The sequence below is a fragment of the Haliotis cracherodii genome, unplaced genomic scaffold (assembly GCF_022045235.1).
Source record: "Haliotis cracherodii isolate W230 unplaced genomic scaffold, xgHalCrac1.p SCAF_5, whole genome shotgun sequence".
NCBI lineage: Eukaryota > Metazoa > Mollusca > Gastropoda > Lepetellida > Haliotidae > Haliotis > Haliotis cracherodii.
In genome coordinates, this window is record NW_027266308.1 from 44,428,356 (window position 1) to 44,443,026 (window position 14,671).

A 14,671-nucleotide genomic window follows, 5' to 3' on the forward strand; every position below is an offset into this window, starting at 1 on the left:
TTTCAAATAATTCCAAGAAAATATTCGGCGCCATGTGTTGTTCTTCGAGACTCATATGGAACAGTATCAGTTTACCACTTTGGTGAAACCAGTGAGCATGGGCATGGTGCTGATGACCTAAGAATCGTGTTCACAAGATTCTTACCTGCTTAAGGGACGCAGCAACAAATTTGGCGTATATGATTTGTTTGTTTGTTTGTTTGTTTATTGTTTAACGCTGCACAATATTCCAGCTATATGACGGCGGTCTGTAAATAATCGAGTCTGGACCAGACAATCCAGTGATTGACATCATGAACATCGATCCACGCAATTGGGATATGATGACATTCATCAACCATGTCAGCGAGTTTGACCACCCGATCCCGTCAGTCGTCTCTTACGACAATCATTGTCGCTTTTTACGGCAAGCATGGGGAGTTGAAGACCAATTCTACCCCGGATCTTTACAGGGTTGGCGTATAAGACTACTGGAGGTTACAGGGAGTGCGCCCTGGGCCAAGACACTTCGTCACGTGGATATTGTGTGCACACACCCCTCTTTAAAAAGCATGGATCCGCCTCTGACGACTTGGCCATTTCTCCCTGAGCCAACAATATCATATCATTTTAAGTCAAGAGGAATTTCTTTATTGAGGAGGTTATAATGCCTTGAAATGATTTAGAAGATAGGTTGTGGTTTTTGTTGTTGTTGTTGTTTTGTTTTGTTTTTTTTGTTTGTTTTTCTTTCTTTTCTTTTCTTTTTTTTTTTTTTTTTTTTTTGGGGGGGGGGGTTACAGGCAGGATAATATACTCAACAGCAAAAGTTCCTGTGACACCAATATTTTAGTATATTTTTCAAACAAGTAAAGTTTGGTTTTCAGTATTGTAGTACATGTATGGAATCAAGTCACAAAAAAGCAACTGCTACAGAAAAGCATGCATTCCATGCAAAAGTTGACTTTTATGCAAGCCCCGTGCATTTCACTACCCAAGAATGGGTATAAAAACATGTGCGATAACGGGATTCCATATGCATTGTTTAGCATCGTGCTGACAACAACCACTCAGAAAAAACAACAAAATTATGCTAATATTCAACATTAAGAAATGCAACGCCTGTCCGAAAATGAGCGTCTGCGACCCATGGTATGTTTGAAGCAGGTTCGAGTTAACGTGATGTTGCAAGACAATTTAACGTCCACAGAAACACCATTTGGTGTTTTAAGGCAACGTTGGCAACAGACGAATGCAGTCAGAGACCATCCTCGGAGTGGCAGGCCACACGTAACCAATAATCGACAAGACAACTGGATTCGAACAACACACCTACGAAATCCATTCCAGCCACGCAGCAACAGTGACTGCAAGAAGCATACCTGGCCTTCGACGAATATCTTCACAAACCGTACGTCGTCGCCTCAGATATGCAGGGAGTGTCGCCAGAAGACCCGCCAGACGTCCCATTTTGACAGGAAACCACCGTCAAGCACGTCTACAGTGGTGCAGACAGCGTCTACGCTGGACGGCCATGCAGTGGGAACAAGTTCTATTCACTGACGAGTCTCGTGTTCACCTCAGCCACAGCGATGGACGGATTCGAGTGTACCGACGTCGAGGTGAACGTTACGTCAATCAATGTGTCATGGAAGAAGATCGGTTCGGGGGCGGCAGCGTTATGGTATGGGGTGTGATTACGGCAAGACAGAGGACCCGTTTGATAGTTGTAGAGGGAAATCTCAGTGGACAGCGCTATCGCGACGAGGTCATCGGCCCCGTTGTTCTACCGTGTTTGCGTCGTCATGGCCCAGGCATTATTTCAACATGACAACGCCTGGCCTCATATTGCTAGACTTGTTCAGGATTCTCTTCAACAAAACAACGTGAATGTCATCCCCTGGCCGGCTCGCTCCCCTGATCTCTCACCAATGGAGCACATGTTGGACGAGATGGATCGGCGCCTTCGACGTCAATCACGTGTTCCACAGACACTCCAGGAACTTCGAAACATGCTCCAGCACATATGGACAGATATCCCACAGGACTGTCCATGAGACGAAGATGTTTTGCTTGCATCGCAACCAGAGGTTGACACACACGCTATTGATTTGTAAATTGACATTTTGGCATGTTCATGGTTTTTTTTTTATGAAATCACGCATTTTCTGAAGTCAGTATGGCAAATTAAATCATTTGAACACCTACAGGAGTCTTTTATCGAAATGTTTTAGCGAAAGGAGGAGCCGAAGAATTAATTTTTTAAACTTTTTGTCACAACACAGTTCTTTTCAGGACACCCGGCATGTCTAGGTAGATCGGAATCTGACAACACAAAAAAATCCGGTATATAAATTGGATATATGTTATTAGAAAATGTTGGTGGCCTGATATTCCACAAATGATGCGTCAAAACGCAGCCATTGTCGATTTGCAATATCTTAAACAGCATTGTTTTCACACTTGTTCAAAAATGTCATGGGGGAAAACAGTAAAGCAAAATGCACGTGCAAGTTATGGCATTCGTAACTCGTGTGGTGGCAAAAAAAGCCAAGCATAAGCCAATAATTTTTCATTCAATTGTCAACATTTTTCAAGTTTGAAATTGCCGAGACTCAGCGCTGCCGATCGGAACATCCAAAGAGGGGAATCGCAGTCTTCTGTTGCACGCCACTTCAATACCACCACAGCACCATTTGCCGCCTTTGGGAGCGATACAGCGAGTTCAATTCCACTGCAGACCGCCCGAGAACCGGCCGACAAAGAGTTAACACCCCTGCACAGGATTGCTACATTCGACTGCTCCACCTACGTCATCGCATTGCCACAGCTACGACAATCTCATTAAAATCAGATCTTAGATCTCGCTATCGCTAAACAAAGATCTGAGGACATCCCATTACCGGTCACGTCAGAACGACCTTTCATCCGATCAATCAAAGCATCGGTTACCAGATCATGAAAGTGACAGTCGGAAACGTTAACACGGGGTATTCCGAACGACAGTTACGGCCCGCACGACTGATTCAGTCAAAATTATCGTCTGTCTCTCGCTTCAGATCCATCAACAGCGACGCTTGCGTTACCTTACAGCCTTGGAATTTGAGAAACTGGAGACGAGTGTGTTTTAGGGATGAATCACGATTTCTTCTTCACCGGCGAGATGGAAGAATGTGTTTATCGTCGTCGAAATGAGCGTTTTGCCCCACATTTTGTACGTGAATTCGACAATTTCGGTGGCGGTAATGTCATGGTGTGGGAGGCCATATCCTACACTTGGAGATCTGACTTGGTTGTGGTTCAGGGAAATTTCACAGCAAATCGCTACATGAATCAAATTCTTCAACCTCACCTTCCTCCAATCATTGACCGCCAGAGTGAGCTGTTTCAACAGGACAATGCCCCACCGCACACAGCTCGTGTCACGGTAGACTACCTTCATAATGCCAACATCAACGCTTTGCCCTGGCCGTCGAGATCTCCAGATCTCAACCCAATCGAACACCTCTGGGATGAACTCGATCGACGCGTACGTCAACGTCAGAACACGCAACAGACACTCCCACAAATGGCCAACGCGTTAAAAGCAGAATGGAGCAAAGTTCCGCAGGACAGAATTCGTACACTTATCCAGTCAGTGCCGAGGAGCTGCAGAGCCGTGATTGGTGCCCGGGCGGACACACGAGATACGAGTTCAGCTTAACCTTGTGGCCTTATGTGACATGACAATGAGGGTTTTCAATGCCTTTGTACAACGACAACATGTGATTATCGAGCTCCAAAATTTCATATTTGTATCTATGATATTAAATATATAGACTTTATTAGTTACAATAAATTTACTATAAATCTACCCGTGCGTTTCTATGGGCGGCCATTCGGTTAAAAATATAAAGATTGAAAAAGGACAAAAGTACACGATAAAGATTAAATATTACGAATAAAGAACTTCTTGCAGTCACTGTTGCTGGCTGGAATCGATTTCGTAGGTGTGTTGTTCGAATCCAGTTGTCTTGTCGATTATTGGTTACGTGTGGCCTGCCACTCCGAGGATGGTCTCTGACTGCATTCGTCTGTTGCCAACGTTGCCTTAAAACACCAAATGGTGTTTCTGTGGACGTTAAATTGTCTTGCAACATCGCGTTAACTCGATCCTCCTTCAAACATACCAATGGCTCGCAGACGCTCATTTTCGGACAGGCGTTGCATTTCTTAATGTTGAATAACTGCATAACTTTGTTGCATAAAAGTCAACTTTTGCATGGAATGCATGCTTTTCTGTAGCAGTTGCGTTTTTGTGACTTGATTCCATACATTTACTACAATATTGAAAGCCAAACATTACTTGTTTGAAAAATACACTAAAATATTGGTGTCACAGGAACTTTTGTTGTTGAGTATAGTAATAAGTGGAGTAAGATTGAACACAGTTTTGAAACTGTGTTCAATTTTACTCCACTTATTTAATTATTACTATATTGTGCCTGAACTTTACTGTGCTTCTTCTATATATATAGAACGTTTCGAACACATTGTTCTTTCTTTTCTTATGACGTCTTTTCGTAACATTTATAATGAATGTATGTATAATGTACACATTACGTAATCCGACATCTGCCTTATTAGTACAATTATTTTGCATACAACCTTCAATAAACATTCATTTAACGCTGAACTAGGATTTATCTACATTCATCCGATTAACTCTTCATGTGCGGTGCAACACGAGGGTGCTACGATGCCGAGTCTTGTTTCAGACGCACCTATTATCATAACATCTGAACAGTGTACGTTGTGAGAGAATTTGTTTTATTTAATAGCTTTTCGGAAACTGTGTCCGAACAAAATGCTGCTAAATATCTGAACGTCAAAAATAAATATCAAATAGATTTGTATGCATATATGTATAACGTTACACATTCGTTAGGAAAAATAACTTGCCATAAATAAAGAAAATCGATTTTCCTTTATGACGCCAGCGTTCGTTTTCAAACCAGATATATTTCGCTTGTTTATATTTGTGACAAAGACAAGTTGTAAGTTGATGCCGAAATGTATGTATCGCAGCTGTGTGTGAAATAATATGTGATGTATAGGCGTCTCATAACCGGCATACGTGAAACGTGACTGAAAACACTATCCAATATGGCGGAAAGTTCGCCTCGGCGTTCGTGTTTGCTTATTTTCTAAAACATTTTAAACGATTCTAGGGTCAATAAAAAATGGCATATATACACCGACGTCAGACGGTGAGTGCACGAGGAATGACGTAATACATTGTGCACCTCGGCATGCAGTTATCATATACACGGCGTAACAAGCCGATTAAACTCGGAATGTTTTACAAATTGCAGCGCCATCTGGCGTTCTTTATTGTCAACGTCCTTTCGTGTTCACTGACGTTCTTTCGCACACATTGTTCTTTCTTTTCTTATGACGTCTTTTCGTAACATTTGACTATTAATATTGCGTACTATATACATATATTTCAACTGTGTATGTTTAACCGGCGTCTGTTTGTTTTGTATTTTGACTTTTAGTAGTAACATTTAGTTCTTTATTCGTAATATTTGACCTAATTGCGTACTTTTGTCCTTTTTTTCAACTTTGTATTTTTTGACCGAATGGTTTTTGCGGCGAACAGACGACGTTCAGTTCAGGTGAGCTACAAAGGTTGTGAGCTGTCACGTCATATGTTAAGACAATGGGAGAAACGCATGTCACGTCCGATGGACATTTTAAGCGCAAGGTTGATGTGCGTCGGTTATCAAATGCATGCACAGACGATTTACCAAGATTAAACAACATCTTTTATGTTTAGGTAACCGTATATTTGAAGATCATGCATACCTACATATTTATCCTTACTTAAAATGTTTAAGTACTTGAATAAATACAGTGTTGTTATTCTCTATGTTGTAGCACTATTTTTAGTTGTCCCAAACCAAACACACTGCCAATTGAGTAATCGGGTCGGTGACGACACACTTAGCCATCGAGAAACCACGACCCGTGTTGTAACCGATGGCAGTTGGTGTGTTTGCGCGCTCTGTTTCATGCATTCCATATCGAGTTTGGACCCAAAATATACGAGCACCGGGTGGTCCTGGGTGGATGTTGGTACTGCAGGAACGCTGGAAAGGACTGGGTGGATGGAGGATTTTAAACCAGACCTGGTAAAAACAAATTCTATTTTGGTCCTGGTTGCGAAGTTGACAAGAGTTCGTTCCCCTGATCGGCCCTTCAGTCAAGATCCACGATTCATGAGAAAGATAAATTGTGAAAAATTCAAACACAATGCGATAGCACAGAGACAATTTGTGCTATTGGAAACAAGGAGTGGCAGTATTCTTGCGCCTTTCAGTTTAGACAAAATATGGCAGCCAAACAAATGTTCTCAAATCTTTGATCAATGATAAGAAATAGTGGCATTATTCTGATGTGGTACAGATAGATTCTAAGAGGCCCAGTTTGGGTTGTGTTAATTATTTGGTGTTTTTTTACAGATTCGTTTTGAGAACCAAGAAAAGGACCACAATATATATTTTTGTATACATTAAACAATTTATTTTGATTTATATGCAAAAAATTACTTGATATGCAAAACATGTTATCTGTCATAGACGCCTGGTGATATTGGTTAATTATAATACATCAAGTCATTCAAATAACATGTCACTAATTTACTAAGTGAACTTTTCGGAGCTAGACCTAAATGGAGCAGTGTGCTAACCCAGGTCAAGTCACAGACTAGACAAAACAACAGTCGGAGGAGCATGGGATGGTGATGTGGTCAGTCCAGTCAGTCTGTGGAATCCTTATGGTTGTCATCTGTGCCTTGGAGATTTGTCTGACCAGTAGGAATGTCCTTCTCTCAAACCCAGCCATAGTCAGTTAGTCAAAAGTCAAAACTGTTTATTTGTGTGAATACAAGAAATGCAATGCCAATAATACAATTTGAAAAATATTACATGGACTTTACAACGTCATGTCTTTTTTGTATGAATAACATACACAATATTGTAGATGTTTTAATACATCATCCAGAGTTGGACAGAATTCAGTTTTAAATTTAAAAATAGCTGGAATTTCCAATACAATTCTTGCAAATAAACATTATCTATCCCAATATAGTGTTTTCAGATCAATAGGACTGCAAACAAGACAACACTTCTATACTGAGCTAGAAGATCCAGGAGTGTTATTTCATAGTTAGTTTAAATATGACAGCTGGCAAAATTAGAGTGTGTGAGAGTGAGTGAGTATGGTTTTACGCTGCTTTTAGCAATATTCCAGCAATATCACGGTAGGGGACACCAGAAATGGGCTCCACACATTGTACCTATGTCGGGAATCGAACCCTGGTCTTCGGAGTGACGAGCGAACGCTTTAACCACTAGGCTACCCCCCCCCCCACCCCCACCCCCCCACCCCACCCCCACCCCCCCGCCCAGAGTGTGTGACAAATGGTATGTGTAACTAATGGGAGAGAATCAAGAATCAAGTACTCCGGACAATCCAGTGATTAACTTCATGAGCATTCAATTTGGATTCGATGACGTGCAGTCAATGGTGTCACCGAGTCTGACCACCCAGTCCTTTATTGGTAGTCACCCCTTGCGACAAGCCAAGGTTGCTGGGGACCTAAATTCTTCCCCGGAACCCCGAGTCGGTTGATGTGTCGCCATGTTACGTCATCCCAGTTAGTGTCCTGAAAAACAGAGGGGGGGGGTGAGGGAATCTGGATCAGAGAGTGCAGACAATGTGTCATGTGTAACCAAGTTACAACCAATGTCTAGAACGATAGGCCTACACTGGAGACGGGCAAAAGACTCTCTTTAACCTGTGTTGATCATTCCACAGAATTCATGACCCCTCATCTTTCATATTTCCTGCTGGACATTTTGAGGATGATACACTGTACTGGATGATCTAAAGGCAATGACCCTTCATCTTTGACATTTTCTGCAGGACATTCTGAGGATGATATGCTGTACTGGATGATCTAATGGCAATGACCCCTCATCTTTGATATTTCCTGCAGGACATTCTGGGGGGGATACACTGTCCTGGATGATCTAATGGCAGACTGTAAGTTAGCAGATGACCAGCGGCTGGAGGGGAACCCAGGGGTCAAGGACCGGACAGTCCTCCATGACTACATAGCAGGAGCAGTTGCAGGTACAATAATCATCAATCTCTACCAACAGGGGGCACTGGTTGCTTAAGGGTATAAGGTGTCACAACTTGCTTGCTGTAATGAGTTTTGTCCCTTGGTTGTGCTAGGATTCGATGATCATCATCCTAAATTAGTGATGATCCTTGATATATGTGTGCATCAATACATGCTAGATTTGCCAGGAATTACCGTATATATTGGTAATGTTCTAACCTGTGGCTTAGGGTCCATCAAATTTTCATCAAACATGATCATTCTCAATTTAAAGTTGCATCTCTAATTGTATTTGGGTGTCTACACAGATGTGGTATTGTCCTTCTAGTCAAATGCATACACACCAGTAACCCTCCACTATCAGTATATTTTCACTGGATAAGGCCAGTGAAAACTAATTATTGGATTTTCATCCAAATCTTTAACAAATGTGAGGAAGAAACCATGTTTTATGTTTTCGTTTCTCTTAAACAAACTGTTAATGTCGTCAGGTTTGATTCACATACATGACAGGAAAGACGAGGAATTATAGTGTATTTCAGTAGTATATATCTCTGTGCACATTATTGCTTGGTTGGGTAGGTCAAATATGAACATGTTCATGTATGGAATAGGATAGAGCATATTAGCCCTACATTTGATGGACATGTGTGTGTATATTTGCTGTTTATAGTCTTTGTCAATGAATCCAGTCACAAGAAATCCTCATTTGATCTCATTTTGTTCCCAGGTGGTGCTGGAATGGTAGTTGGTCATCCCTTCGACACAGTTAAGGTAATTTATAACAGAAAAGCATTACAGTAAACCACATCTCAGAGAATATTCTATGAGCTACAAGTTAACTACCTATTGGTTAGATTCCTTCTTTACCTGAACTAAAAGACTATTGTTGTATTATGCTCTCTGCCTGCAGGTGTTGCCCATCGTTGTATTCTGCTCTCTGCCTGTAGGTGCTGCCCATTGTTGTATTCTGCTCTTTGTCTGTAGGTGCTGCCCATTGTTGTATTATGCTATATGTCTGTAGGTGCTGACCATTGTTGTATTATGCTATATGTCTGTAGGTGCTGACCATTGTTGTATTATGCTCTCTGTCTGTAGGTGCTGCCCATTGTGGTATTATGCTATATGTCTGCAGGTACTGCCCATTGTGGTATTATGTTCTATATCTTCAGGTGCTGCCCATTGTTGTATTATGTTCTATGTCTGTAGGTACTGCCCATTGTTGTATTATGTTTTGTATCTTCAAGTGCTGACCATTGTTGTATTATGCTCTATGTCTGTAGGTACTGCCCATTGTTGTATTATGCTCTGTCTGTGGGCACTGCCCATTGTTGTATTATACTCTCTGTCTGTAGGTGCTGCTGCAGATTCAGGGAGGCGGGGACCGCTACAAGAGCATCCTGGACTGTGTCAGGAGTGTCCACACACAAACATTGGTAATAAGAACAGCCTACAGTATGACACATATCAAAATAAAGATGTCGGTTTGTGCCAGAAATACTACTCTGTCACTTTGGTAAAATAATTGGTGTTATATCAGCTTGTACAAACGTTTTTGTTACATTTATGAACAGAGCTGTAGAATTACGTCAGTATTCAAACATCATTTACTGTTTGCATTCCTTGTTTAAAGAGAGTACAAGTAGCCTCGAGGTTAAAGTGTTTGATTCCCCTCACGGACACAATGTGTGGATCCCTTTGTTGTGTTCTGTGCCGTCATATTGCTGAAATATTGTCAAAAATATATATATGGCATGAAACTAAACATTTTTTCTTTGGTCAATCTCATTTTTTAAACTTTTTTATGAAATGTTAAAACTTCATTTCAGTCAAAGGGCTTCTTCCGCGGCATGTCATGGCCCTTGCTGTCCAGTGTTGGCATCAACTCCATCCTCTTTGGGGTGTATGGGACAGCTCTCTCTCTTCTTGGTCACCAGGGGGACTCTTCACAACGCAGCGCCACCTACTATTTGACAATCTTAACTGCAGGGTGTGTTGCAGGTGCTGCTCAACTGCCTTTGGCATGCCCAGGTGACTCGCTGAAGATTGTGCTACAGTCTGAGATACCCCATGCACAGGGAGACAAGCTAGGTAGGTCGTCCATTGTAAACATCTTCTTCTAAGAAACCACAGAACCAACGCTGCTGAAATTCACATACTTTTTCCGACAAATGGTGGCCCTCCAAATGTTGTGTTCATGAGATTTGAATCCAATTTTCAATATGGCTGCGATAGAAGAACTGTGGGTAGGAGAGTGTTCTGCAACGTGATTGGCTTCATACGAGCCATTTATATATTGGCTTTGATGAACACTGTCTTCTAATCCAATCAAGCTGGCAATTAATATTTTGGAACATATCCATGAGAAAAAAAACCAAAATTTCTCTTCAATTTGTCACCGTAAAAACATGACTGAAGCTGGTAAATCTGCACAGTGATTGAGTTGTCAGCTACGCTGTGTGGTGATCTTCTTTTTTTTTTAAGAATTGAATCATGCACTAAAGGCGTGATGACACTCTCTGAATATATTTCATGCATGATTTAAGAACACCAAGAACTGTTGACCTAGCCATTTAAAGCATTCGCTCGCCATGCCAAAAGCTTTGGGTTTGAATCGCCAAATGGATACAATATGTGAAGCCAATTTCTGATGAGTCCCACCATGATATTTATGGAATATTGCTAAAATTGGCATAAAACCATACTCACTCCCTTCATAGAGGAGTTGATAGATTTGAGGATTGGAGTCAGATTGCTGCTTACTTCAATGGTGTTTTGGAAGAATGGAAACATAGCTGAAAACAATGTATTTGTTGTTTTTAACATATACATGGCATAGTGCAGTTTTTCTATTTTCCATTCAGAACTGCCCATTTATGTTTGTTTTCAAGATACAGAATATCAGATTTGCTGCTTCAAATGCTTCACTCACATTTTTATGAGATTGGGACAGGCGTGTGAGTGTATTATTAGGCTCTGTTTAAAACTTTTTTCTTTTCAGGTGCAAAAAAAACATTCCACCGTGGCCCCCTTGCAGCAGCTAAGGACATAATCCGTACACGGGGGATACAAGGCTTGTACAGGGGACTATGCACACAGGCATTGAGAGATATCCCAGCAAGTGGTATTTACATGACTACTTATGAAGTCCTAACCCACACAACGACCAGTGTGATGCCCACAGTTCCATCTCAGGTCATCAACTTCTTCTCCGGAGGAATTAGCGGCATCGTCAGTTGGCTTTGTATCCTACCTTTTGATGTTGTCAAGAGCCGGCTACAGTCAGACCCAGAGAGGAAGTTGTACAGAGGATTGTGGGATTGCGCCATGAAGAGTTATAAAGCAGACGGAGGGAGGGTATTTTTCAAAGGTGCTCTAGTTATGAGCATACGGGCCTTCCCAGTTAATGCAGTCACCTTGATGGTGTATTCTGAATGTCTAACATTGTTCAACCAGTATTAGTGAGTGTTTCCTGAAACACTGAATTTGATTGTGTTGTTTAATGGCAAACATTATCTAGAACTCTATGGTTACACTAAAAGTGACAAATGTTCGCATTTCATTCTGACTATACACACATTCCTTCTGACTTTATGTTTGCATAATGATATAACATCAGTCAACTTCAGTGTATGCATGACCAGATCGGTTTATACATGTTTCTAAATTTATTTTGACAGAAGTTTAGTAAAACATTTCCCAATCAGACATTTTGTACCTATCTCTTGAGACCTGCAGCGGGTACCCGGGTAGGGTCAGGTTATAGGGGGGGTGGGTACCTGGGTAGTAAAGTTGGTCTTGTCCCAGCCCTATTCCCAACCCTGAAACACTCAATTCAATCTCAAACCAAAATCAGTCAATTTGTCTTCACCCTCAATCTGTCATTTCATACCCTACCCTAAAATATTGAATTTTAATGAATTAGGTCCCTACAATAATTCAGTGGATTCAGTTTCTCTCTAACTGAATTCATTCTCTACCGTTCAAGGTTGACGATTTCACCTCATTAACTGACCAAAGTCAACAAGACGGTCACACTGGAGTCTCCAAAGAGATCTCACAAAATTCTAAGCAGATTTTAAGTATAGCCTTCAGGTCAGCCATACTGGAAATGCCATTTCTGCCAATGATACTATTTCCTCATATATCATTATGAAGTTGATATGTAATAAACAAGTGGTTTGCATAATACAGATTTGTTCACCTTTTTGTCCCTAGTTGCTTAAGGCATGGTTGCTAAGGAGTTGTATGTTTTACAATTGCCTGAATGGATAAAACTCATGTTTGTTCATACTGGTGCAAAACTCTCTGAACCTTATAGGTCCGACATGTATTTTCCACCGTTTGTCTTCTTTGAATAAAACAAAAGTAGCGATATTGTGTTTTTCCCACCTGACATGCTTTTTTTGGTGCCCGGCGTCTCCTCAGAAACCACTGGACTAATGAAGCTGAAACTTCACATACTTGTTTCCTCCCACTAATGATGGATCAGATCAGATTTATAGTGGTAAAGTTATTTACGGCCATTACTGTGTCATTTTAGTTCAGAATGTCATGAAATCTGATAAAGTTTAAATGTTAGATGTAGTTTAAATGTTATATGTTTTCAATTTACCATGCTATGACCTTTGTACTTTAACCATTCTGAAGCCAAAATATCTATTCAAAATGTAATGAAATGGTATTTACTCATAATTAGCTACCCAGTAGTTTGTCGGGGGTGGCCCAGTCATCTAAGGCCCCACAATTAGTTGTGCAGAGTTGTGTTCTTTGGGCACGACAGGAACAAAATGATTGATGATTCCAGTCCTTGTTTGTCCTGCTAATGTTTCAGGGCTAGTCAGAACAATACCCATGTTCATGGGTTTTACCCGAGTAGTAAATGTCGGCGACCTGCATCACTTTTAGCTTTCCTCCAACATTAAGCTGACATGCTGTGATATAACTGTAATACTGTTCAAAGCCGCATTAAACCCAACTTACTCACTAGCTAGTTGCAGGAAGACTCAATACATACCTTCTGAGTTTGTTTTTTTGTGCAATATTTTAAATTTTGAGCATATTTTGACCACACTCTTAAATTCTCTCAAAATGCATACTGTAAACAGGGAACGAGACTCAATCGCAAAAATTAAAAACGCAAAAATAAGTATAAATAATACATACATACTTTATTCATTGCAACACATCATCAAATGTTGAAATCATCAACCAGAACCACAAGTTACTTAATAAGTTAAAAACACAAATGAATGCAGAATGGTCACACAACACATCACAAATGACAGTGTAAACAGACCAATTAGTGTCACTGTTGCCTCACAGTAATCCTGCCTTCTTCCAACCTCGCTTGATTGCGTCAGTGTCCTCTGCAATTTTGTCCACACAGGAAACAAGCCATCTTGCGTGAATCGGTTTCATGACACTGGTCAACTTTCCGTCCAACTCAGATTAACTAGCTTCGGAGAGAAGCTGTCTATTGTTTGGTAATCGAGGTGTTATCTCAAAACGGCAACTCGCAAAAATATCTCGTCGCAGTATTGTCTTTGGTGTGGTATTCGCAATATTTTAACGGCGCAGAAATAAAGCTGTTTACAGTATTTGCCTCTGTAAACTTCTCAGAAACTGCCAGACTCAATTTGTCATGTATTTCTCTATTTATGATGACATTATATTTCTTTTCAATTCATTAAATTTTAGTATTTTACTGTCAGTGTTTAGTATTTCAGTGTTAGTGTTTTGTATTTATGCAGACATCATTTGAAAATCCATGCTATAGAACAGTCTTGGTTTTTTGTTTTGTTGACATTTTTTACTGTTACTTCATATCCCGATGAGACATAATATACATATTTATTCTAATAAATGACCAGTCCCGTAACCTTGTATATCTGGTATCTACTGTAATTTCTACACCATGGAATCTTGCTCACAGAGTTCTAATCCTGTACCTTAGCGGCCATACTTATTTGTGCTTCTTGTTAATTACTCAGCTATTGCATCAGGCATCATTTCAAACTTCACATGAAGTAAGTATGAGGTAATTATACTGAAGTAAACATTTAAGTGGGGATTTTAATTGTTTTCCTCTTAGGCAACATTTTTTTATTTCTTGGTTTATGGATTTCAAACTCATTTCAAAGTGAGGTAGGCAAATCAAAAAACAAAACAAAAAGACTTTCGGATTGTTTTTACTTGGCTTGACTCCTAAAACATTAGGTAGGCATGCTAAAATAATACTCTGGAGTAACAAAAGTAAAACAACTCAATTTTTCAAGAACATTTTATAATATCTTTGGCCCACAGCTTGTGCACAAATAGCAACATAACAATATTCATGTCATGGGAGGAAATGCATGAAAGACGCTCCCATTTTGGCAGCATGGGCGACAACTGCTTTGCGTTGACACGCTTTGATGGTATTTCAGAAGTATCCCAGCAAGGAATAGCAGAGTGACTTCCCTTTGCTTTACACTCGACCAGGAAACGCATAAAAAGCGACTATGCTTGTCGTAAGAGGCG

At 40.5% G+C, this 14,671-nt stretch overlaps 1 protein-coding gene across 1 annotated transcript; it reads left to right on the forward strand.

Annotated features, from left to right (window-relative positions):
- Nucleotides 1-6,710: 6,710 nt before the first annotated feature.
- Nucleotides 6,711-11,735, forward strand: LOC139444010 (solute carrier family 25 member 45-like). The gene is made up of 6 exons (XM_071224909.1): nucleotides 6,711-6,768; nucleotides 8,021-8,157; nucleotides 8,880-8,923; nucleotides 9,505-9,585; nucleotides 9,979-10,240; nucleotides 11,151-11,735. Exons 1-6 carry the CDS (start codon nucleotides 6,758-6,760, stop codon nucleotides 11,609-11,611), a joined length of 996 nt encoding a protein of 331 aa, XP_071081010.1. The 5' UTR covers nucleotides 6,711-6,757; the 3' UTR covers nucleotides 11,612-11,735.
- Nucleotides 11,736-14,671: the final 2,936 nt, after the last annotated feature.

Excerpts from the sequence above, each read along its gene's own strand:
- LOC139444010 (XM_071224909.1), top strand. Across the intron at positions 9,586-9,978 it reads GTGTCCACACACAAACATTG|TCAAAGGGCTTCTTCCGCGG; the intron begins GTAATAAGAACA and ends ACTTCATTTCAG. Across the intron at positions 10,241-11,150 it reads TGCACAGGGAGACAAGCTAG|GTGCAAAAAAAACATTCCAC; the intron begins GTAGGTCGTCCA and ends TTTTCTTTTCAG.